The sequence below is a fragment of the Hippocampus comes genome, unplaced genomic scaffold (genome assembly GCF_001891065.2).
Source record: "Hippocampus comes isolate QL1 unplaced genomic scaffold, H_comes_QL1_v1.1 scaffold275, whole genome shotgun sequence".
Classification (NCBI taxonomy): domain Eukaryota; kingdom Metazoa; phylum Chordata; class Actinopteri; order Syngnathiformes; family Syngnathidae; genus Hippocampus; species Hippocampus comes.
The window spans coordinates 1,132,850-1,159,266 of record NW_017804971.1 but is presented as its reverse complement, the minus strand read 5'-3'; the positions used below and the strand labels follow the sequence as shown (position 1 = coordinate 1,159,266).

The 26,417-nt window shown below is 41.7% G+C and overlaps 1 protein-coding gene across 4 annotated transcripts in view; it reads right to left on the bottom strand.

The window, feature by feature from the left end:
* mdga1 (MAM domain containing glycosylphosphatidylinositol anchor 1) overlaps positions 1-26,417 on the bottom strand; it is a 165,525-nt gene that overhangs the window by 14,137 nt on the left and 124,971 nt on the right. For all 4 annotated transcript variants that reach the window (XM_019891665.1, XM_019891672.1, XM_019891647.1 and 1 more), the window contains 9 exons: positions 24,774-25,103; positions 22,946-23,245; positions 19,624-19,890; positions 19,199-19,347; positions 12,182-12,362; positions 11,286-11,309; positions 6,256-6,408; positions 6,015-6,176; positions 263-393 (listed from right to left, as the gene is read on the bottom strand). In XM_019891665.1, coding sequence (XP_019747224.1) covers positions 263-393; positions 6,015-6,176; positions 6,256-6,408; positions 11,286-11,309; positions 12,182-12,362; positions 19,199-19,347; positions 19,624-19,890; positions 22,946-23,245; positions 24,774-25,103 — 1,697 coding nt within the window. The remainder of the gene's footprint in view (positions 1-262; positions 394-6,014; positions 6,177-6,255; positions 6,409-11,285; positions 11,310-12,181; positions 12,363-19,198; positions 19,348-19,623; positions 19,891-22,945; positions 23,246-24,773; positions 25,104-26,417) is intronic.

Sequence of the window (26,417 nt, the reverse complement as noted above, 5' to 3'; positions counted from 1 at the left end):
AAAAAGGTCAGTGCTAAGATCTGACTGATGGTAACAGAAAAAAAAATTATACATGTAAAGACTTTTTTTCTTATTGATTCCATTCAGCAATGTACAAATAATCCATGACCCTGTCATGCATGATTTTTGTTGTTTTCTCTTGTCATGACTTACAAGACATGGACTTTTGCATCTGCTCGTCATAAGCGTGCTGATGTCTTTTTTTTTTTCTCGAACAATGAAACAATAGCTTTGGGATATTGATCTCATTTTGCGCTCTTACCTGAAATGGTCCGCTGGGACTGATGTCAAAGTATGCTTTCTTCCAGTCGGGCCCTTGATGACCCGATTTGGTCCACAACATGGAATCCATTGAGGCGATGCTCCTTATTTTCAAAAGAACATTGAGAGTGCCTGTGAAAAGGCATGGCCTATTTAGGAAAGATGTCGAAATACATTCAAAGGACATATAGCACATTATATAATGGCATTCAATTCAAGAGCCGTATTCAATTACAATGGGAAAATATTTTACTTTTTTTTTTTTTATAATGTATTAATGGATCTTAATAGACAGTGATTTTTTGCATGTTGCATATTCTTCCTGTGCCTTTTTTTAACAGGTACTCTGGCTTTCCTCAACATTCCAAAAACATCAGTGTTAGGTTAATTTCAGTTGATTTCATTTTAAACATTTTTGCTTCACATAACATTTGACATTGCGCTAATAACGTTTAATATCATTCAACAAGTGGAACACCTTCCTCCTGGGCGACTCGGAGAAATAAAATGACGCCACTACAGTATACGTGGCGACTGGTTGGCGATCCGTACGAATTTTTAACATCACAAAAGTGATTCACTTTTATCACAACGCCAAGTAACGACTGCGATAACATAACACCACCTCCCTGAGGTCCTCAAAACAAGCTCAGAGCACAACTCCTCCTACTTTCTTAGGCCTCAAAGTTGTTAAAGAACCATTCATCTTGTTATGAATTCCCAGACAGCTCTTAAGTGCAATATTAACCAACATCCAGTCTCTTAACACATGCGTAGGCAGTGGTGCTAAGGTATTTTATGCATTTCCATTCGGTGAGAGTCATTTTTTTTCCTTCCCCAAAAAATTAATCGCTCCATATGCCCACAAAATGTTCCACCTACTCTCCAGGGTGAGATTTGCATGTTTTTGGAGGTAATGTGACTCAAGCCTTGAAATAATCAAGCCAGTAAGTAATTAACATTTTATTCTGTCGCAAGGGATGTGTGCCAAGGGTAAGAGTAGTGTAAATGACACCAAAGTCATTAAGATTTTAAAATCCTGTTGGTTCAACTCCATTCACTTGGTACTCCTCTTGAAAAATACCTGTGCTAACACAACCTGAGACGTGACCTAGCTTGGCCGCTATAGACCTCCACTGTAAAAACAATGTTGACTTTTTGTCACCAATGGCATACTGGTTCACTCGCCTGACTTCTGGTTCCGTGAACAAGTGAGTGTGAATGGTGGTCTGTCTCTATTTGTGTGCCTTGTGATGGACTGGCAAGCTATCTGTGGCTTTGCTTTATTTTTCCCACTGAAGTTAGCTTGCGCAGCCTCCAGCTTCCCACAACAAAAAAAACAATTCAATACATCATATTCATAACGATGCCGTCCTCTGGCCGCCAGATACTTAGTACTGAAGACAAACCAAGGCTTACAACATCATGATTAAGAACACGAAGAGCCAATTGCGTTCACTTGAAATGAATGATCCAAGTGTCAACGCCCTTGGATTAGGAACGTAAGGACAACTCCATGACCCTAAAGCAAAGGAAGTCATTATGGCACACGGACAAGGCAAGTTTAGGACCCGCACGCCACAAACATTTCATGATGAATGCCACGCTTACTTGACATTTTGTATTGGAATATAATGTTGGAAGAAGACGAATGTTAATTCTCACTACCGCCTGCTCTGTGCTGTCTTTACAAAAATTGATACGCACGCACATGCACGCAAAGACAAACACACACGGTGCAACTTTTCGATTTGGTCAAGAGATACGCTGACAGTGTCTCCTTGGCCTGACCCTCATCCGCCTTGAGACTTCTAGAATAAACGGGCAACTCAACGAACAAACTTGGCTCCCGCGGTGAGACGCGGCAAACACTGGGATTTATGGTCGCAGGTTAAAGGGGTAACGTTCATGTTTTCGGTGATCTCTGCTGCTCTACGTAGTCGTCACAGGCCATGGGGACAGTAATTGTTTGCATGAACGCATTAGTGTTTAAATTGTAATGTGCCGATAATAGTGTTCGATATGCTTTTCAAAATGTATTTATGCAAATAAATGCATCGCCCTATCTGCAGTTGAGTAAATAAATGGCACAGGTCACCTTTGGGGGAAATACATCATAAGCTACGCGCATAATGGCAACGGTTTGTACCTGCAACTGCTTGTTTTTATTTCCATTTCCAATGGAATTTTTTTTTTTAAACTTTAGTATTTTTAATTGCAAATCTTTGTGCGTTTGCCCTTCCATTGTATGCAGAACAATGATGAACTCTGTTACTTTGAGGTACAACAAGCGCAAAAAGTTTCTCGCCATCTTAACCGCACACGAATCAACATATGGCCAAAATGTTTGTCCCTTAAATCACACCGGAATTCTTTTAATTAAAAATCCTAACCAGACCATCACACAAGTGACGGCTCATTTAAATAAGCATTCATTTGCCTTCCATCACTGTTGCTCTCAAAACAATCCAAACAGTTCCAAGTCTTCTTTGCCAGTGGCGCTGTGCAAAAACTGAGCCAAACTAAAAGAGGACCACAGAAACTTCTTCAACTGTTTTATGGGCTGCTGCCAGCGAAGAGTTGCACTAAGTTGACCCAAACGATTCACGGCACCAGATATGGACTTGCATGTCGCACATTCTGTTTCACAACGCAATAGCCCAAGGACAGCAAAACCGGGAATATACAGTCCAAGTGTGTTTTTCAATAGGCACGTACTTTCTCTTCAAACTGGTCGAGTGCATGTGCATCGCTAACGGTGCTTTTTTGTGTCATCTGACTGTATGCGTACATCAATGTGCTGATGGCCTTTTCAGCCGTCCTTCTGTTCAAGTCTTTTTTTTTTTCAACATCACTCTCACACAGCCTTTCAAGCTCTTTAGAAAGCTTTACAACATTTTTTCTGAAACGCTGCTTCACTCATCCTCCATGCCGTCCCCTTTCCACTTCGCTCCACCCTCCTCCCCCCCCACTCCTTTTTTCGCAGTACCCCTTCCCCACTTCTTTATTTTGTCGTGGGGAGCACCGCAGCCACTACGCGGCTGCAGCCTAAGCAAGGGCAGAGAAAGGCAATTAAAATGACGACAGATTGGAAGCGAACGACAGCGTCGATGAAAGGGGATCTTGTCGACGAGCTTGCCGTCAACTACAGATTGTTGTAATCGGAAGCAAGTGCGAGGTGACAGATGTTGGCTTGCTGTGAAACAGCATCGCAACAAGACCACCAGTGATGAGAACTTTGATTTTATAGATGCCTCAAGAGAAAATGACCGTGTTTGTCGTGGAATATATGAGCTTTGTAAACATGTCTCTTTTGCGTTTAGGTCCTCAATCCTAAAGTCTTCCTAAATACAAAAGCAATGTAAGTGCCAAGGCTTCAATATTTGTCATCTGAGAAATCACCAGCCAAGAGTTAAAATGTCTTCATTGATTCCAAAATGGCTCACAACGTGCCTGATAATACCGTGCCCCTCCATGCCGAAAGACACAGACAGAAAGCTTTTTTTTTTTTTTTTAAATCTCCTGGATTTGATGGAACACTAATTGACTTGGCCCTAATGCCAGCAGACTGTAACTGGATCGGCACCAAACTTGAATGGGTTCCTCCTTGGCCCTTGCGCCAACTCCCCCACGCCCCAAAAAAATTCAGTAAGCTCAGTTTTGTCGTTTTTGCATAAACAAATCAACTCATATATTCTCTTTGACTTATTGCTTCCTGTGCTTGGTGAAGTTAAGATCCCACAAAAAGCCCAAAATGACAATAATTATATAATAATGATGAAAATACAAACTTGGCCCGATGATATTTTACAGACATTGTACCTGGAAATGTGTTTTCTAATTGTTTTTAACTTTTTTACATCATTTTTTTCCGTCCCCAAACAGAAAAGGATTTTTAAAATCCTAAATATTGATCATGTTTAACATTTACGTCTGTTGGCTTTACCGTTTTCCAACACCAATTGTTCCGAAAGAAAACACTCTGAATAACACACACACACACACACACACACACACACACACACACACATATATATATATATATATATAAAAAAAGCAGGCTACGTGTTTATTTTTTTTCGAAACAATTGGCAAAACCAGTTTTATGCAACCCCTCTATTGCAGATATTACACATCAATGCATATGAACACGTTCAGTGAGGATATCTTAGTTTGTCCCCACTGTTTAACACCATTATTTTGACATCCCGTGTGTGTGCGTGTGTGTGTGTGTGTGGAAATCTGCTGGCTCAGAGAGTTAGTTGCATGCCTTATTGCTGTGTGACAGAGCATATGATGATGAACAGCTTACCCAAGTGACTGACTGTCGTGCCATTGCCATAAATCACACACCCACTGCCCATTTGAAAAACAAACACAAACACACACAGACACACAAAACTGGTAAAAAGTGGAAACGTACAAAGACCCCACCCACCCTCGCTATTGTCTACACGTCAAGCTCAACCAGTGTGAGTCAAGTACAAAGCTGAGATTTGGACAAGGCCGTGCAGAACTAAGAACATTTCACCGAAGCACAACTTGCCAACCCTCCTGGATTTCACTTGTCAATCCGTCGCGGAGCGGTGTTGGCCGCGGCCACCATCGGGCACCACGTAGCTCCGCTTATGGCCTGTTTACAGTTTGACGGACGTGTTTAGAACCATCAAGCGATACCGCTGTGTGTACATACCAAGGCAGCTCAAATAGTAACCCAATGATATCGACACTTAAAATGCTTGGCAAAAGCAGCAAAATGTCAAGTGGCATAACATGAACAAATGTTTCATTCGCTTTAAATTTCAGTGCGATCGTATTTGAAAGTGAAAACTGACTGCGGTCATAATGGCAGAACATCTGCAGACTTTTTAAGAGCTTTTTTTTTTTTTTTAATGGCCGTTTTGATCACATTTCAGGCCTTGTGTTCATGTGACCATTTGGAGTGGGTATTATGTGATCAATATTAGAGTAGATGTAAAAGTCGAACCCGTCTTTTTCAAATGGTAGGGCACACACACACACACACACACACACACACACACACACACACACACACTCACTCACTCACTCACTCACTCACTCACTCACTCACTCACTCACACACACACGCTTGCCAGAAATTCCTGTATTTCTTTCTGTGTTGCTGTCATTCTCTTGGCAGCCTCCCTAACCAGTTTTCATTTCATCTTATCATCAATTTCTTTGGTCATGTCTTTTTTCTCCACTTCTTGATGACTGTCTTCACTGTGTTCCATGGTATGTTTAATGATTTAGAACAAAAAAAAAAAAGAACTTGTGCAACCAATTTGATTCATTTATTTACTTTCTCTCTTGAGTTGAACATGTTATAGGTCAAATTAGCCGTGGGAAAAATTTGTAAATGAACTTGAAATGATCGTTTTGCATGATCGGAGCTAATTTGACATGGACGAGACATATTGTGGCATTTTAGAACTTGTAACAGTGGATTGAGGGGTTGTAATTTGTAAGGAAAATTAAGTACTAAAATTTTTCCCCACATGTCCAAGAGCGCCTAAATTGTTTTGGTAGAGAATAATACACTTAAAATGAAATTCTGCCATAAAACACCATATGGTGCTGGATGCTTGTTGTGAGTCTAGTTTAAATATAAAATACAATATATACCGTATATATATGCACCGCATGCACTGCATGCACTGCATGTTTCAATGTTTCATGTCATTTCTCTGGGGGGGCCTCTCAAGGCCTATGTTATTCTCTCATTCACTCACCAATGTGCTTGCCCTTCATGTGGTAATAGAAGGAGACACAGTAAGGGACTCTGCCGGAGCCCTTGGGGCCCCTGACCGTGGTCACGTTAAAAAGTGGAGAGAGCAGACGAGCCTTGTCCCCTTGAACTCGTGGCCGCGACGCTTCGATGTACATGTAGTAGCCTGAGAACAAGAAAACGGCATTCAGAGACCCAGCACGACTGTGTCGAACATTGAATGAAAAGAATTCCCCGTTCCTCACCTTCTTTGGTTCCGCTGCGATCCGTCTCCGGGCCTGTATTGGCAGACCGCTTGGGATTCTGAGTCAGGTGATTTTGTCGCGTCCAGTCAAAGACGTCGCTTCGGTCTTGTGAAAAACCGCAGATCCGCTCATCCTCAAACCCACACACGTGATCTGGTGTGTTAATGTGGGGGAAAAAACAGAGCGTACAACTGTGTGAGATTAAAGAGTATGATATGCAGAAAGAACACTTATAAAAAGGCAATCGTCTTTTTTTTTTTTTTTACAAACAATGAGGAAATTGTAATGTAGGAAATCTGAAGTGGTTTAACATGTAGTTTTGACAAAATTTTGGAGGTGGAAATAGGCCTTTAAAGTCACAAAGAAAAGCACATCGTCGTCATCATGCAGATCAGGTCAAATATTCTGAGCTCATTTCAAAGGCTATTAAAGGTTTTTTTTTTATCATGTAACCGTTCAGTGGTGCGTTTTACTACACACACATAAACAAAAAAAAAATGAATCAAAAAATAAATAAGACTAAGAATACATTTAATTTATAAGCGCCTTTCAAAACACTCAAGGATAAGATAAGACAAGAAAACCTTGATCAAGTCAAGTACAACTTTATTGTCAAATTTATTCTCTCACAATGGAGAATTTCTCAATCTACAGCAGCAAAATTTGGAGGTAAGAAATAGAAAAAAAAGAAAAAAACGAAGTATTTGCATGCACAAAAATAATTTAAAAAAAGAACTGTACACAGTACAGAATGCAATATAAAATATGACATATAATATATAAGCATATATGCAACTGCATATATGACACTTTATAATCAAGCACAAAAGAATAAAACCACAGATAAAACTATAAATAAGAAAAGATGTCATTTAAAGGGAGAATGCAATTTGGAATAGGTGGCTTTTGAGACGGGATTTGAATGTTGGAGGAGGATCAATATTACGGATGTTAGGTGGAAGTGAGTTCCAGACTTTGGTATTTTGCACCGTGACAACTGCCCAGCCTGTATACGGCTGACATATTGGACGGGGTTTATGACGACAACTTGGTCCAATCTCAAACTGACCCAACTTGAGGCCAAGTTTAATGAAAAAGCCCCCTGTGTGCCCAAGTGCTTTGTATCTTGGGATGTATATGGGTTAAAAATCAATACTTGCTAGCAGTCAGCCGGCAAAATGAATCAGTGCCTGATCTGGATTACCATCAAAGTATGTTGCACCCCCCCCCCCCCCCCCCCTTTTTTTTTTTTTTTTTGTCGCTGGTTCTAATTCAAACCACTGACCCAACACCAGCTCATGTACACGTGTGTGCTGACACATCCTCTCAAAGAGCACGGTGTGACTTTTAGTGCTTTTCTTTGTGACGAGCGGAGAAGTTGGACTGGAGCGGAGTGCAGTTCATCAACTGATCCTGACGGGGAATGCTCCTCAAATGCCACTACATAGATCACTGCAAGAATGGTGTCGGGTTGCTTGCAAGGGCTTTACATTATAGAATGGAGAAGGCTAACATTTTCGCAAGTGAAAGCCTTTGCAGCACAATACAGGGATGGATAAGCGGTTCAAAAAATGGATGGATTTAAGTTACCCGGATTTACGTGAAAAAAAATGATGTATTAGTTTTAATGTGCTACTTGCTTTTTCTTATATTTTTTACTCCATTTAATTTAGTAAATGTAAAAGACATTTTCTAGTCAGATTGACTCACGTATTTACCGTTATTGTGTTGACATTTAGAACTGTTTTAAATCGAAGAACGTTGACGAAGGAAACCTGACAATCATTCAAATAGAAACGAGTACTGAGGTGGAAATTTCCCAACTCTGTGGGATGTCACTCCGCTTACTTTCTCTGTATTACAATTTCTGAGTTATATTGTGCTTCAGATTACCGGTGGTCAGAATGCAACAGGCAATTTAATCAAAAACACTCGGCCATAAGCCATTCTCCTTCACTCAACATTTTGCCGTCTGTATATTTGCAAATGCATTTCCTTGAGCTTTTTGTGCTTATATCCATTCACAAGATGTTTGTGATGATAACCCGAGGAGTGTGTTGTCCTAAGGGATCAAATTGTTTTCCTCGCCCCGGGCACTGGCCACCCACCCTGTGGCACCATATTTCGGATGTTAATAGCTTGTCAAGCCAATGAATCCTCACATTTTTAGTAGTCCGAATAGAAGACTCTGGCATTACCTGAAACTCGCCGCACACCAAGAATGCAGGGAAATGACTTGTTCAACACATTTAGATTTAACTCGCATGAAATAGAAGCTGGAATTTGGAACTTTGGTCTCATCTTCCCTTTTGATCTGAAACCCAAATGGCCATCCATCCATCCATCCATCCATCCATCCATCCATCCATCCATCCATTTTCTGATCCGCTTATCCTCACAAGGGCCTCCCAGCTGTATTCGGCAGTAGGCGGGGGACACCCTGAATTAGCTGCCAGCCAATCACAGGGCACACAGAGACGAACAACCATCCAAGCTCACACTCACACCTGGGGACAATTTTGAGTGTTCCATTAACCTGCCATGCATGTTTTTGGAATGTGGGAGGAAACCGAAGTACCCAGAGAAAAGCCACGCAGACACAAGGAGAACATGCAAACTCCACACAGGAAGGCCAGAGCCGAAATCGAACCATGCACCTCTGCACTGTGAGGCCGACGAGCTAAACCCAAATGTATTCTGTATTTAAAAAAAAAAAAAAAAAAACGCAAATGACCTTCCAATACTTTTGGAGGGGACTGTATGTTCTGTCTGTGTGTCATTTCAGTTTTGGAATAATTTGGCCGATTAACTGTACTGTATAGTTGCTATCACATTGTGTCAGCCAATCTCACTTAAAATGAACACTAATTGACAATTTAGAGTTTTAAATGAAGCCAACACGTACACGTAAGCGTGGGATCAGTGGTTGTTCGGCTCTGATCAAATTCCACATAATCACCTATATGTTTAATAAATAAAACTATTCATCAGGCCCTTGTTGATTGCATCCGATTTACATATTCTCAATCTGCTACTCTCTGTACGCGTGTGGCTGTATGTGTTAGTATTTGTTTCAAGGAGCTAATCTATTACCATTCACACCTTGCTCCATGACGCCCACTTGTTTCAATTTGCACCGTTGTTCTCACAGTCTGTTCCAATCTGCAGTTGTTGTTTTGTTTTTTTTTTTTAATTGCATCATCTTGGCAGAGCTGAGTGACACCCGTGCCAGACAAAGGCTGCGTGTCGCTTACTGAAGAGGACAAGCAAGCGCTCACCCGGATAATAAAGGCGGACGTCGAAAAATAAAAGCAAGAAAATAAACAGAGAAATACATTTAAACGAGCGGGATGGCCTGAGATGCATTTGAGAAGTTGAAAGTATATATGTGTTAAGAAAAGACAGCACAAAACTGAAATAAGATGGAGGATTAATGTAATTTTTCGCTGTGTTCGGGAAAACTGGCAAAGAGGACAGAATGTACAAGCTTATAAGGTTCGACCTCAGGAGAAATGTGTGGAAGGTCAACAAAAATATATGGCTGACAACTGCAATAAGATAGTGTTTGTGAGCAGACATTCTGGCTCTCAGCAGTGTGGGAAAACAAACCGAATCCATTTCGGAAGCATTGACACATTTTGCCAATTAGTCGCTGGGTGCGTCATTAACTGAAGACAAATAAACCCCTCCTTCAAATGGACACTTCTTTTTTCTCTTTTGTTATTTGCATCACATCCATCGGCCATATGCAATACTTGGACCAAACTAATAATAAATTGGTACGACTTATTGTTCGAATGACTTTCTCAGATTTTCCAAAAGAGGCAATGCAAATCAAAGCAGCATAAATTCATCAGTCTGTTGGGTATAAGTCGAATTTTTGAAACAAGCCTCCCGATGATAACAGTATTCATCCATTACCTGAACCGTTTTATCCTCACAAGGGTCGCGGGTGTGTTGGAGCCTATCCCAGGTGTTTTCGGGCAGTAGACGCGATACACCCTGAACTGGTTGCCGGCCAATCGTAAGTCACACAAAGACCAACAAACATTTGTACTCACAATCAGATTTACGGACAATTCACAGTGGTCCATTAACCTGTCATGCATGTTTTGGGATGTGGGAGGAAACCTGAGTCCCCGTAGAAATGTATAAATTGTAAAGATGTCAAAATAATCCTTAATTGAATTAAAAGCTCGTTCAATGAAAAACCCTTTCAGGGACAGAGGTCACTACAGTGGACATCTAATCATGTTATCAGGTTACGGGTTATCTTTATTGGTAAATGACAGGGCTAACATTTAACCTTTTATTTGCACCCATTGCATTTGAACAGGATACCAGAATAGTCAATGAAAGCTACTGTTTGGCCAAGAAGCACCTCAAATATAATTTACATAATAATTTGTTGAGATTGGTCACTGATGCTGTACCAGTAAAAGGATCTTGGTTCACCATCCATAGATGTCTGCCTTGAGTTCAAGTTCTTCTCCACCAACCTCATCCAGTCATGCTCGACAGTAATGTACTTTGCCTTGCGCATCCAAAAAGGTCTTACCCAAACTGTGCCCACAAAATTGGAAGCATTCAATTATCCATCATGACCTCATAACTAAACAAGTAAATTCAGCAACTCAGAGGTCTTGTCCAAGTCATAACTGATTTATTAATTAAAAGAAGTCTTTTTTTTTTCTATTTCGGCTACAATGTAAAGCTACCAATAAATTCCTCACATTTAGAATCCCTCAAATACACATGCAATTACCATCTCCTTCTCATAACACGGTTCAGACACCCTATTTCCCTAAAGCAACGCGATTGGATCATCCCAGGTCTTTCCAAACCAATGTTGACAGTTCTTGGGGCAATAAAAGCTAAACTGGCTTTTCCGAGGGAAAAGGGGGGGGGGGAGCAAAATGCGCAGCAAATTTCACCACTCTGTCATTAATCGTTTGATGGCAACGAGTTGAGAAGATGAGAAGAGGATAGAGGATGAGTGTAGAAGATGGAAGCTAAGCGAGAGAACTCACCTGAGGGTCTTGGGTAGGTGTACGCTGTAAGAAAATGGAGCACCGGTTAACATGTAGATACTGTAAGTCCAAGAGTCAAGAAAATAGAACTTCTAAAAGCAAAGAATTGTGTACTGTGTGGGGGAGTTTCACTACAAAATATGTCGGACAAAATTGAATGTGGACGACCCTTGTGCATGACATCACGCAAGATTTCACCAAGCCTGAGAAAAACTCCTATCAGTGAGAATCAAAGGCTTTCTCCTTAGCTCTGGGTGGATTTTTTTTGGGTTGCTGCATTTATAAAAAGATACCTACAAGTCATGTTTAAATCTGGATGGATAGATCGATAGATACGGCCAAATAATAGGATGGCAGGTTGTGTTGTGGGTCAATGTGTTCTGGAGGGATCTGAGTCATTTTAAGAACAAAAGAGATGAAATTGTGCTAAAAGTGTCAATACTAACAACTACATACAGGTGTTAATAAATGTTTTAGCCCTGTGAAATATAACCTGCCAGTGTACCTCTACTTTTGGCCCTCCGTATATGGTATGTTGATCGTCTTTATGCTTTCATATGAACAGCTGCTATTTTTGCGACAAATGCTAAATATCGCTTCAACTTGATTATATTTTTTGATGGCAACTCTGCTATTTCCATTATCCCGAATGAGAAATACGTTCATTGCATTAAAAAAAATAAAATAAAAAATTAAATTTTGTGAGAAAAAAAAAAACTAACATCGTTTAAAAAAATGTAGTTTTTGCATCAAAAGTGAATTTTGTCATGATTTCTTTGGCAGCAAAGTAATGCTCAGTGCATAGGTGCTTTATGAGTTCATAAAAAAATGAAAAAAACATATTGTGTTTGAAATGAAGAGTATCTCTGCATATTCATCAGTGTATGAACACTCACGCTCTGAGTACTGGATGGTGCGACTGACGTATTCCCCGGTGCTGTAGGTGGTGATGGGAGCCAATCGGACCTCATAGGAAAGAGGTATTCTCAGGTCGGGAATGGTGTAGGACATCAGCACTCCCTTCTCTGGCTCCTTGCTCTTGATTTCGATGTGCTTCGACAGCACATCCTGCTTGTTCTGGATCGCGGTAGCGAGGGAGAGGCAGAGCTTTAGACATACTGTACAAGAATATCTACAGGTGTGGAAAAAAAAAGACACTGGCGAGCAGAATTGAATTCCCGCAGTGCACAAACACAGCAAATAGGATCACAAGTACAAGAAATCTGCTTGAGACGCAGATAAAATAAAAGATGCATTCAAAAGACTGCAGAATTGCCTGAATAACTTTATTCTCCCCCCTCTTTTGTCCCCTCTGCTCTGGATGTATATTGCTTACTTCTGAATTCCTTTCTTTCAAAGTACCTTGTACTATAACGTCAATATTTGTACTGGGGCACCTAGAGATTGTAAACATTTGCATAACTGTCACTCGTATCTCTCAGCCACACTGGCGGCTGCTTCCGAAAAAAAAACAAACTAATAAGTTAATGAGGATACAAGGTTAAGCAGGACATGTATGACAAATACACACAATTCAAATCTGATGAGATTACAGGCTTCCTGATTGGAGCTCGGCAGATATGTACTTTGTGCTGTGGATAATCACTAATGGTAGCGTATTGATCATCATATCCTTGTATTATTTTACGACAACGCTTGCCCTTCATATTTGCCTTTACGACCAACGGGAAATGGGTACGAGCCAATTCCAAGCGTTTTCCTTGCACGTATGCTTCGGAGATGGTTTATATGAGATTTTCATCGTATTTTTGTCTCCAAAAAGCAATGTATTGGAATTATTAGAAAATTTACATATTTTGACGGTAAATGGTGAAAAGAAACAATTATGAGGATAAATTGTAATACAACTCAAGAAAAAAAAAACGTTACTACTTTTGAGGGCACATGAAAAAAATCCCATTTTATTCCTCTTGATTTTAAGAAAAACAGTTTTTCTATTTTATAATGATATCAAATTATAGTTATTTATTGCATTTCTGAAGAGAAGGAAATAACGCTAGCGGTTGTATTATTGTGCTTCATTCAATTCTGACCCCTCAGACTCCACTTGGTCCAGCACAGAAACGTGACATAACCAACCGTCAGTAAATCTGAAATCAAATAAATTGGAATCGAACTGGCGAGTGGAAAATTGTTAATTCAGCGCAGCTCTTACCTTGCAAAACTAAAAGCAAATCAGGTCTGAGTGTGTAATTTGTTGACACCGTTTTAACAATGCTTTTGCTGTGTTAGTCCGCCCCCGTCTAGAAGGCTCCATTAGCTGTGTATCTGACGCTGAGCCGAGCTACTTAAAGACCTGACAGTGAGCTCTCTCTAATGCATTTAGGTCAGCCACTCGACCATGACACGCTGGTACGCCCACAGTGTGCCATTATCAGGTAATGCATGCAACAGAAGTGTGTGTTTGTCTGCGTGCGTGTGTGCGTGTGTGTATGAACGGGTTAAACGGATGAAAAGTGCAGGGACTTTACATCATGGGCATGAAACACGGATACCATGCAACGCAGACGGTCAGTACACGATATTGTATACTGTCCTCTCAACAACTAACTCACTAAACCATCTCTTGTACCAAAACATGCAAAAGAGCCTGTTTATTACGTAAACATTGCTAGAAAATGCACGCGCTCGCTCTCAGGCAATGGAGGGAAGTAAAACCATGTCTTAGCTTTAGATGTAGTTTCTCATCTGCATCGTGACCACCATGTCGCATTTTTGTAGAGTTTCAACATCCCATCTGGAATCCACGGCAATCACGGCAAGTCAAATTTGTCCATAACACCCCCTGCCCCGTCTCGCATCGTCTCACAATGATCTCCCTTGGGCCATAGTGGCTTTTTTTCCCCACTGTTCATGACTCACCGAGGTTATCCCAATGGCAATGACAAAATGTATTTTTGCTTGCTGGATGTTGACTTAAGACGCAGACTCATGGAGACACAATACCCAATTCACAACTCTAATGTCAATACCTTTTGTTGGCTTTCCTTCACCTAACCCTTCCCTCAGTGTTACTTCAGGTGAGCTGAGCAGGTGCAACACGGCTTGAAAGGCTGCCTCCGCCCTAATACCCCCTCCCCTCACACATTTTCAATGTCTTTTTAGTTGCACTTGTTAACCTGATTTTGTTAAATCTCCTATTCATGTGACAGGGGTATTTTTCCAATCCAACACTGTGCCTCTCCCCTAATTTCTTTCACAAATTGAACAATATCATGAGTCATTCGCTCACATTCAAACCGCATTATTTTCCTTTTGAAAAATTCTGCTTGTTTTGACAGATTCTGCACTGTGAGCCACACCGGCTACCGGGGCTAACATACGTTCCGGGGCTAACATACATGAATCAACATTTAGGTTCCCACTATAATGCAAAGAGTTACGCCCCGTGTTCATCCATGTAAGCATTCTCATATCCCATAAACACACGGTGCATAATGATGTGCAAAATTGGGAGAAAGGTGGAGCTGGTGTGCATATGCATTCTGCGATAAGTGGGGAAGAGATGCCACTGATGCAGTGGAAACTGAGCCTCAGAAGTGAGAGGACAAAGTATTACGAGGAATCAAGATCTGCAAATGCACATATGTACATATGTTTTGGTTATGGAAAATAGATATAAATGTTTGTATATGTCTATGCAGCCTTTTTGAGTCAACAACATATTTTTCCTGTCTACAATTCCATTAAGACGAACTCTCCATGTGCAACTTCACTGAGATTTTTAAAACATTTTGATGGCTTCTTCTGTGCTCATCTGGATGGTCGACTATCAAAGATAAAATGAATGTGCAGACATCATATTTTCCAATGAATTGAGAGTGCTTTTAGTTGAACTGCTGCAGTTTGTTTAGTGCCTTGGCCTGGCTGGCTTCCTGAAGGTTGTGAACAGTTTGCGTAAGCCCACTTTCCGCCCGCCAGTCAGAACATTTTTGTTATATTTCTATAAAGACTCACAATGTATCCTAAAGATACAAGTCGCAGTATGCTTGTAGCGTGGAACCTGACGCATGATTGGGCCACTGATTGTTCGACAGAGAACGGTCGATTCAATTTTTGAGTGAAATGTTATGTAATAAGGAAATGTGGATGACAATGGAGGGAGGAATGTATGCCACATGGGTCGCTTGGGTGGGGAATCAGAGTATCTTACTGTCACGGTTGGTTTGTTTGGGAGCAACAGGTGGCTCTGTAGGGCTCCTCCTACATCGGCACACCTGTTGGTCATCATGTCATTAGTTTTCTGTGAAAATGGCTCCCGGGCCGAACACTCGGTGTCGGGTCGTTGCTGTTTCTGACTCTGTTTCTGTTAGTGTTTTGCTTCTGCCATCGGTTTTTGATTGTTGCTTTGGATTCTTGTTTCCAGGACTTTGTTTCTTCTGGATTTAGTTTTCTCAGCATTTTGTGAATACAGTTTGTAAAGTTCACCCTGCTCCTCCTTCTTGCCTGCTTTTTGGGGGTCCTCCACCACCCCTGCACCGTGACACTTACAATACAATATTATCCAGATATTTTTCCAACAAAACCTATCGACCATACATTTAGGAAGAATACAATATCTACAAAAGTGATGAAGGGGAAATGCATCAAAAATGCAGATCAAAATATGCTATGCTCAATGACTTTTGCAGGAATAGGGACATTTGCAGCATTAAAAAGTAAACAAATGGTAGCAACTGTGACACTGGAAAGAGCCAATATCTGTATGACGCAGTTGTATGCATAATCCTGGTCAATCCCAGTTGTTTACAATTACTGTACTATGAGATCGGTAATTAGAAACAGAGAAAGACATTTTGGATTCATGTTGCGTCACCATCTTGAGTCACATTATGAAAATTCATCGGCTTCTCGCTTGAATGATCAGTTTTATTGTAAGAATTTGTATAATTCCCTTATAAATTTTCACAAGTTAAAAACAGGCCTGTTCACCCTAATAGGTGCTTAGGCTAACTAAAGTTCTAGAATCAGTTTGACATTTTAGATTAAGCTACATCAGCAAATTTGCGTAAAATATGAAACATTCATAGACTATTTACTTTGACCACATCATCTACATCTCGTGTCGCACATCGCTCCAGATCAATAACCGCCCTGCGGTTGTTCAACAGGGGAGAGCAATGATATCTGCAGACACAAGCTCCTTTTCCTCACTCGAAACACACCAGTCAGTCAGTTCAATTTCAAAACCTTTCCATTAGAGTCACCGCTTCCTTTTGTAAAGATAACAAGTCAAATTACGTGTGAAAAGAGTGTAAGATTGTTGAGGCCTTCGCACAATGGAAACAAAGAATTATGCGCATGGGCTAAATATGGATCGAGAACACGAGAGGCGACGGCCTCTTCAAATAATAAAGACTGTGGGGTTAATTATTCGCTCATCCTCTATTAATGGCTCGCTTTCATGACTACATCCGGCAGTCTGTCGCTCTGAACCGTGTGTATGTGAAGTCATGCTTTGTGTTTATGAGCACGTGGGACCAGCAGCTGTGGAGTCTTGAGAGAGATTAGAGTTGACTAAATCTGTATCGTGGGCGATATTACATCCTAATATTATTCAGTTACCAGATTCAATGTACACTTTTAATTCATCGTGATTTATTTTCGTCTTCTTTTTTTTTTCTTCAAATTTCTCATATATATGATAATGGGAGGTCTGCTCCAGCTGTACGAGTCGTGACACATTCAGACCCTATTTTCGTGCCCAGCGCAAGTCTGGTGCCAAGTGTGGTCTAATTGCGCGCATGGGTGCAGTTTTCTTTCTTTGACATTTTCGAAGATGGGCGCAGTTAGAAGCGGACGTTTGCGCCATTGTGGTGCTTAAGACTTCAGACAAACCTAACAAGCAGAAGCCGACACGTGTGTTTGTATGCGGGTGTTCAAAAGTATGTCAATTCTACAGTAAAGATGTCTGCTCCACATTTGATCTGAGTGTGGGTGTGTTACGGTCTCAACGTGTCCCCCCCGAGAGCCCCACATCATCAAGCACGTTCTAAAAAGATGGAGTGCTGAGGCGTTAAGAGGATGAGCCGTAGAAAGTGTTGCCAGAATAGATGGCTTGAGAAATTGAGATGGTGTGACTTTTCAGTGATCTGCTCCTCTCGTTGATAGTTCAAGGATCAGTCAAGATTTCATGTTTTCCTTTCATTTGCATCTTCTTGTCTGTCAAAAGACTGTTTCACCATTCTGACATAACCATTATTGATATTTGACTTCAGTTCACCCATCAAACAGGCTCAGGCATGCAGTCACATGCAGACTGCACAAAAAGCCTCCACGGCCCAATTCAAAATTCTCAAAAGTGGCTCATCTACAGGTTTAAAAAAAAAAAAAAGTTATACTTTTAATCAGGTGACGCAAATAAAGTTACCTTGCGTCAAATGCGCACAAATAAAGCTGCCCTGCCTTGCCTTGACATGACATGAATTACATGACATGAAGCATGGAAGAAGCAAAGGCTTGCAGCTCACAGTCAGGAGAAGCACAATGCCAAAGGCCTCAAATTCGACCGATGTGCTTCAAAAGGGCCACAATTCAACCTCCAAGAACTCCAATTTCAAACTTGTGCTGTTTCACGAGCAGAAACAAAACAACTTCAATTAAGACATTTCTTGTGGTTGAATGTGTCTTATAGTTATTTTATTCAAAACATATATATCATTTTATCATGGGTTTTTTTTTTTTTTTGCTATATCATATGTATAAAAAAAACACTAAATCAGAAGTTATGCACCAGTTACTCAGTGCATGAGTCTTTTTTGAGGCAGTCTTGAGGGCTCAGTTGAACGGAAAAAGAAAAGAAATGGCGAATTATTCTCAATACATGAACAGCTGCAGGCTAAGAGGTGGGCAATCACAAGACTAAAAGTGTATGTGTGTGTGTTTTATTATATATTTTTTTCCTAATCAGAGCACAAAGCACAGTGATCGAGGAGAAAAGCGGAAGGCCCATGAAATACAATGAAATTGGAATCTCAATGAAGGACACAGATAATTCTCCTCCTCTCTGTGTAGCCTTACTTCATTTGACCAGCCTTCCGGTATTGAAATAGGAGTAGAAGAAACTATTCAGCTGCACAAATGCAAGTTGGCATTGTCTACATTCTAGTTTGCAGGAATCCATGCACGAGCGCAGACACACACAAACACCGAAGAAGGGCAGTCTTCAGGGCTCAAATGAAAGAAAATAAGAAAATAAATGGATAATTATTCAGATTAAAAAGCATGTAGCCACTTTGATTCGTATTTTTTCTCAACCCTCATAACGCGCGCTTAACTGAGCCTTACTCTCTATGTGTTTTGTACTTAACATCACGTTCCAAAAATAGATGCTGTACCTTGGATCGAAAAGAGATGTCACATGAAAATAAACTCACTGACAAGTCGTGAGCCTCGGAAGACAGGCAATTAAAAAAAATAAATAAAAGAAGAGGCGGTGCACCGTCTCATTGTTTATTCAGTCTAAGTCCCCAATTGATTAACTACACACTCACTCGCCCTCCCAGAGCTCTTAATGGCCCACGCTTACTTTGCATGCACGCTCCGCTAGATACAGATGTGCATCCTTGTGCTTGACAAAACAGGCAGACCTCACTGTGTGTTCATGTGCGTGTTTGTGTATTACGCAGTGTTTCACAGGTAAGTTAAATTTAGTCCTGTTTAAATGAAACTAACATGCATGTATTGGAAATCTGTAAAAAAAAAAAAAAAAAAAGATGGCGTACCCATAAAAAAGATACTTGCTGGCGCAAGGGCGTACGTGCAGACACCACACAGAAAGGCCCGAGCATAAATTTAAACCCACAATTTCTGACTGTGATGCGTTAACTACAAGCCCCAACTTTCCATACATTTTGCAGGTTCCTTCGGTGCATAATGACGTTTGGCTTTACCTTCCGGACAACAATCCAGTAGCCGATGATGCGATCTGTAGCCTCGGGATCTTTCTGGGTCCACTGCAGGTTGTAAGAGTAGTTGTTCTCTTTCAGAATTCTGACCGGGTTGGGTGTGTCGAAGTAGAATTCAACACTGTAAGGTTGCGCTTGAGAGCATTGAGAGAAAAGAAGAAACGTTCTCGGTTTATTTGCCAATTCCATCACTAAACTTCATTTTGCAGTTGCGGTGTTCTCCCAAATTTTTCATTGAAAGAAAATGTTGATCGGCCAACACTGTGGAGGCCTTTGGAAGACAAATATCTCAGTGAAGAACACAAAACATGGCAAAATTCAGATTCATGCAAAGGGTATAATTCATTGCTGATCTAATTTAGGAGCGTTTGACGCCACATCATTGTCAATTATAGTTTTGGGTTTCTTACCAGAGACATTAAATCTGCATGTGGATGTTCCTACACTATTGCTGACTCTGCACTCATAAGATCCGTTGTTAGTAGGCTCCAGTTTGAATCTCAGCTCTGGAGTCTCCTTCAGGTCCGGCATGGGCATGAGGATGAAGTTGCCGTTGCGGTACCAGCGGATGTCCGTGATACGTGATGGATTGGAGCGGAGGACAGAACACCTGAGGGTCACCATCTGATAGTTCCTTGCACGTGTGTCTTGATACACTGGGTCCAGAATGGGAGGATCTGTCAAGACAACAAGTACACAAACTTTTAGTCGGATTATGTACTTTATAAATGTCAACACTGATGCCTGAGCATGCGCTTGCGATCCAAAATGGTGGCAACCCCCTACTATAACACTCTAAATTGTCCCAAGGTGTGATTGTGAGTAAGAATGATTGTTTGTCTCGATGTGCCCTGCGATTGGCTACGATTGGCTGCCGACCAGTCCAGGGTGTACCCTTCCTCACGCCGGGATTGGCTCAAACTCATCCACAAACGGATGGATGAGGGATGTACTCAACACTATATCAGACCAAACTGGATGAAGAAGACACGACACAGCCTTTCGGGCTGCGTTAACAAGTTCGATGTCATCATGTCGCTGGAAAGACGACTTAAACAGAAATCCTGAATAACTTCTCTGACATCCGCAATATTACCATGACAACTTCAACATTTCCCAGAAGCACAAACCTTTCTGTCCTGTTAACCTACCGAACAAGCCACAATTAACCTGCCTGCAGCCTTGCCTGCCTTTGCGGATATTGACTGACTATCTGGTGTTGCCTCAAGGTTAGCGAAGACACAACACAGGCAAATTAGTCCACCACAAATCACCGGGCAGCTAGTTCACCCCCCGGCTAATCATGTGCATAATAGACACGCTGCTAATGGCAGTACCGCCTTACTAACAGCGTCGAGATTGTGTGTTCGTGGTCCCAGGGGTGAGGGAGCGTTGCTACAGTACATTAGGAGTCACGTTTATCAGATGCAGGTGTAATTATAGTCTAATCTATGTCATATAGACAGACTGGAATGGTGAAATCAATGAGCAGAACGGTCTGAAGAGCGATGCGAAGACCATGCGGTGGTGGGACTACGGTCACATAGCCTGCTGCTGTTTAGAGGCAAATACAGTCGGCATGCTGATGTCTGACTTTGGGAACATGTGTCATGGGCACTGAGAGAAGGTAAAGTGTGGAGAGGACTGAGTGGGAAGTCGGACATTTTTGAACAGGAAGGCCTTTATGTGAAACATTTTTGGTTTTTAACACACGGGCCAACGAGGGTGTGTTTGCCCTTTCGGACCATTCGACAAAATGGGATCATTTGGTGACTGGGCGCATTTTAAACCGCTTCTCACTGGTTATTGTTAAATACAATGACAATATATCCTGTATCCAAGATATGTTCTCTTTTTGAGACCAATGAAAGTATGAAGCTTGATTTTTCGTCAAATCTGTGATTTGGTTTTCTTAGTCGACATATTCTTCCACTCCACTATGGCTCATGATGCTCTTAGGTCCTTTCGCCGTTTAAAGTATTTGAGATCTGTAGAAAAGATGTCATCATTGTATCCTAATCACAGTCTGATTTCTGCATCAAGCCACTGTTTTGGTCTTGGTGTCATGTTTAAGAGCAACATACGTATTTAAGTTGACTGTTCTTCTGTATGGACTTGTATAGCTTTTAAAAAGCCAAAAATGGTCATGATACCTCAGTGATGCCTCACTCTTTCAAATTCTCTCAAGCATCTTGCCACAATACTTCACGTCATCAGAAGAGCACTCTGAATGCAAACAAAGGTTTCGATGAATGCATATAGATTCGTCCCCCGGGACAGCAACACTAACCGTGCCGAACATTTACAGTAAACAAAGTAAAAATCAATTTAGAGCGGGATGTGGTGTGTGAACGCAGCAACGAGGGATGACAGGGAGGGAGAAAGCAACAATGAGGAAGACGAACGATGGGGAAAAATACGCCGTGAAAGTGAACGAAGTCGATGATTGAATATGAGCGAAAGGATGCAGAGACGGAATGACCGGACCGGATAGACAGAGGGTGGGCGAGGGAGAGGGTCCTCCCTCCGTTAGTTGATTGATGATGATGAGAATGGCAATGAGGAAGAACAGCCAGGTGGGATGGAAAGAATAACATGCAAAGAAAACAGAGCGGGGGGCAAGTTTGACAAGACTGCATGGATACTTAATTGCATCTGCCATCAAAATCTTTCCCTCACATCGATAACAGTCCAAAATGGACAAACAAACAAAAAAAAACAGTACAACGTGACACGAATTAAGGACGGCGTGAAATGGAGACAGATCTGTTTTCCAACACATTCCTGAGCTGCTGTTGAATTGCTCTCTACCCTTTTTGCTTACCGTGTTGTCCATCGCCATAACCTGACCAGAACACGTTTTTGGTTGTTTTTTTAATGTTAGTGCCTCACTATGCATCCCCTCATCTCCCCTTATGCCACTTGTCCATTTCAGGCTCGCTCTTAAACCTGTTTTTCGTCCACACGCGCTTGCTGGTCTATCCATGTGTCTCGTCTCGATGTTTCTCTCTGCACCAAGAATGGGGTGGCCACCTGGTCCATTAATCAGACTTGGCCAGTGTGGACAGCAGGGCTCACACAGTGTTGCCCTTCCGCCCGGCTTGCATTAGCAAGCCCTGTAAATCCTTGCGGACGAAGGGAGCACAATGGAATCCAGTAATTTAAACTGCTTCATTCTGCTCCGGCTACATCATATACAGTATATCTTGGCTGCCTCAATTACAATAATAATATTGAATCATTTTTTTGGTTTGTTTTTAATGAAGGGGACATGAAACTAAAATCTAGACTACTTCAGTAAAAGCACCTAGCATCGAGCTGACTTAAATCATTCAAGGACAATAAAACAATGACAAAGGAATGGCGGGAATTCTGTTCCTCTGATGGGTGGAAACTCAGATGGGGTGCCAAATAAATTCATGTCATTTTACGATTTCATCTTTTTATATTTTTTTTCTCAGAGGTTTTTGAGATGAAAGTCTACTCACATTTATGATATCAGTCACTACTTCAGAGGTGTATGGTTGTGTTTGCACTTGTACTTTACTATACTTGTCTGGAACGATGTGACAAAAATGTTGACTCTTGGCTTTCTCTTCACTCATCTTTAACATCGGACCAAACATTTCCCAGGACTCGACAAGTTGAACAGGCCCAACGTGGTACAAGTGTTCCCGTTGTAGAGGTAGAAAAATGGATTTCTTCGGCGAAAATGTTCACTTCAACACTCACATTGCACAATGAGCTGGACCTGGGCCTCTCGCCGTTTGATGTTGAGTCCGTTGTAAGGAGCAGTCTGGCAGCGGTAAAAGCCCATCATGTCGCGGCTTACGTTTCTCAGCTTCAAGCGGCCATCGGGCGTCTCCGCCACAGCCTTCCCAGATGGCATCAGCAGGTCCTTTTCGGTGCGGGACCATAAGATCGGTGGACGCGGCTTACCATCCACCACCAAGCACACCAGCTCTGCCGTCCCGCCTTCTCGTGCACTAACCACGTGACCTCCTGCAGGGACCGTCAGTATTGGGGGAGATACTAGGAGGTGGAAAAATGCAAAAGATCGAACATACATTAATCGAAACAACATATCATCATGGCGTAGCACTTAGTATGCAAGGCAATGCTTAGGATCTGTGAGGTGAGTGTTGACATAAAAACCACAGATGGTGTCCGACAGTTAAACTTGAAAACAGAGGCAGATGGCGAATAAAAAGGTACAAAAGAAAGCGACGTTAACAAGGCAAATTTTATTGAACACTCACGCCGCTTTAATGCAACATGGGAACCGTGAAGAGCGACGGCTGTACAGTTTGGAGCGCTAACATTGTGGCTAATTACTACACATGGAGTAAAGTACGTACTTGTTGGCATTCATTCTGGTAAAATGGGATGGACAAAGGGCAAAAAGGAAAGCGCGGGTGTGGTTCATGGTGTACACTGTAGCAGTCCACTCTCCCATGTGCTCACTCTCAGCCAATTTATTTTTAATCGGCAGTTTAGCGCTCCCCTGACCGTCTCCTCCCCAAGGAACGCGTCATCAAGATACCTCGGCACTTGGCCGAATAAATTACTCCCATGATTGTATAGATGAAGGTATTTTTTTAATGGAGTTCAATTTTGGTGTGCAATTCAGGCGTCGAGTTTATTGTATTGTTTTAACATGACAGCAGCAAAGAAAAATGGAAATGACCTGTAGCTGATGTCAACATTGAGTAACTTTTCGCACAAAGTTTGAGAGAAGAAATGACTTGATATTAGGACAGGTTGTCTTTTAACTCAGAGGTCCCCAACCTTTAAAATATTGTCTGACATGAAACCGGTCCGCGGGGTTTGCCCCGCGGACCGGTTTCATGTCAGACAATATTTTCAGGGACCGGCCTTTAAGGCCGGATAGATCCAACAATATAATATGATATGACCTGCTTGAAAAGTCTGGTATTTTCGAAACATAATAATAAATACCAATCATGACACGAGGAACGTCCTATCTGGCCACAACATTCTCTGGTCGCTATGGTAACGTTTAAACGTGCGTTCAAAATAAGATACGGCGCAAATAAAAAATGCATGAAAAATACGACTCACCATCGCCGCTTATTATGCAGAGCTGGCTTGGTGCGTGTGAATCTCCCGTTGAGATAAAGCCGTATTTGAAATAGGACTCCTGATACCGTCGATTAAATGTAGCCTTCTCTTTCCTGAAAGTCCTCTTCTGTCTCCTGGCTGGGCCTTTTCCCCTTCCCGAAAAAAACTTTTCAAAAACGTTTGTTTTTTATGCGGTAACCTATCACGTGACCGAGAAGCGCGCATTCACCTGCGTCAAGAGTGACATACTGGAGACTGATAAAACAGAGAATCCAGTAATTTTTCAAAATTAAACATCTTTCAGATTCCAAAATGAATAAAACGGAAGGAGTGTAAGTTATTTATTCTTTCTGTCCGCGGCCCGGCGGTTGGGGACCCCTGTTTTAACTGACAGACACTTTGGAAGTCATGCAAATATGAGACACATGGATGGATAGGAGAAAAAAGGCCCCCCCCAAAAAAAAAAAAAAGATCTTACCACTGTTCTGGGAGATGTTGACATCCACTCGGAGCTCCGCCACGCTGCTGCCCGGGAAGTTTGCCACGCAGCTATAGGTGGCCAAGTCTCGGAATTTCATGTCCACGATCTCCAAGCTGCTGGTGCCCGGGGCCATATCGGGATCGCTGCGCAGCAAGATCAGACTATCCGTGTTGAAGACCAACGCGCCATTCTTGTACCAGGTGTAGTTGACCTTGTCCTGAGGGTTGGCATCGACGTGACACGACAGCTTGAGGTCTCGACCCATCTGGATGGTCTCGCTGTCCTTGTTGGAATCCGGAGTAATCTGGAAGGTCAGGTTGCTCATGGCTGGGTCAACAAAGGAGGAGGGCTGGTTAACTGGAAGCTAATTGAATCTCAGAGCATTGGGTGGAAAATATTTAACACTCTGTTTCTCACAAAATATAAAGAAAAGGCAGAATTAGTGCAATGTAAAATAAAAATGTTTTTCTGTCCCAATCTTTATCACGAACACGGACTCTGAAGTTCACGGCTGACGCTAGCTCCGTGTTTATACTATTTTAACCAACGGCAGCGTAATAAATTAACATATTTGGAACATATTAAATTAGTGATGGAGCATATATTAATTAATGTGGTGTTTACGCTGATGTGAGTGTGTACATCACAACAATATAAGGTATAAGAAGACTTGATATGATAAAATATTAACCAAATTAAGCAATGACTGATGGATTAAGGATGACTATATTTAAAAAAAAAAATACACCTGAATGAATTACAATTTTTGGAATACAGTGTGCAAGTAACAGGCTTTAGAGGCGAAAGTAGAATGTGGGACAAATGGTTCGAGGCATACGGATGATGCAAAAATGACTCAAAGCGACAAAAAGAGAAGAAAAAAGGTTATTAAAGCAGGAAGCGTGAGAGGGGAAGAAGGAAATTGTGTGACATAAAAGGAGCCTTGCATAGAATAAAACAGAAAGTCGCCACGAGAGAGGAACAAAATAAAGGACAAAGAGTAACTCTCACAGTGTCACATTTAATTTTCACTTTCAAAAGCTACGCATTCCCCAGCTGATTTCAGCACTGAATACAAAACAGTTGTGTGTTTCCCTCCTTGAAGGGATGAAAAGGCAGCGAGCAGTTTAGGCGAGTTTGATTTCAGCATCTTTACAGCCTGCTCGGAGATGCCGGAGAGAGTCACGTGTGAGGCACTGACCATATGTTTAACACGCACCTCTGTCTGGAGACGGTACTGCCAGTCTACTACGCATGCATGCTCAATATAGTGTGTGTGTGTGTGTGTGTGTGTGTGTGTGTGTGTGTGTGTGTGTGTGTACAGATTTGCACTGTTCTTACGCTTATGCACACACACACACGCACACACACACACACACACACACGCAAAAAGTGTATATCTCATTTGCTGCCTTGTCACCTGTGTTGGTGCGATGACGCGTTCAGGCCGATTAGGTTTAACAGGAGAAAGCCATCAAGCATACATTGTCCGCGGCGTTAGCTAACACGGGCGAGACTTTCGCTAATTGCTTCCAGTCCGCTCCAAATAATTGGAGTGAATAAAGATGATTAAAGGGACTAAAAATAGCTGCAGGGGAGAAGCAATGGAGGGCTTCTGTATCCACGGTGGTTGAGGGGTCG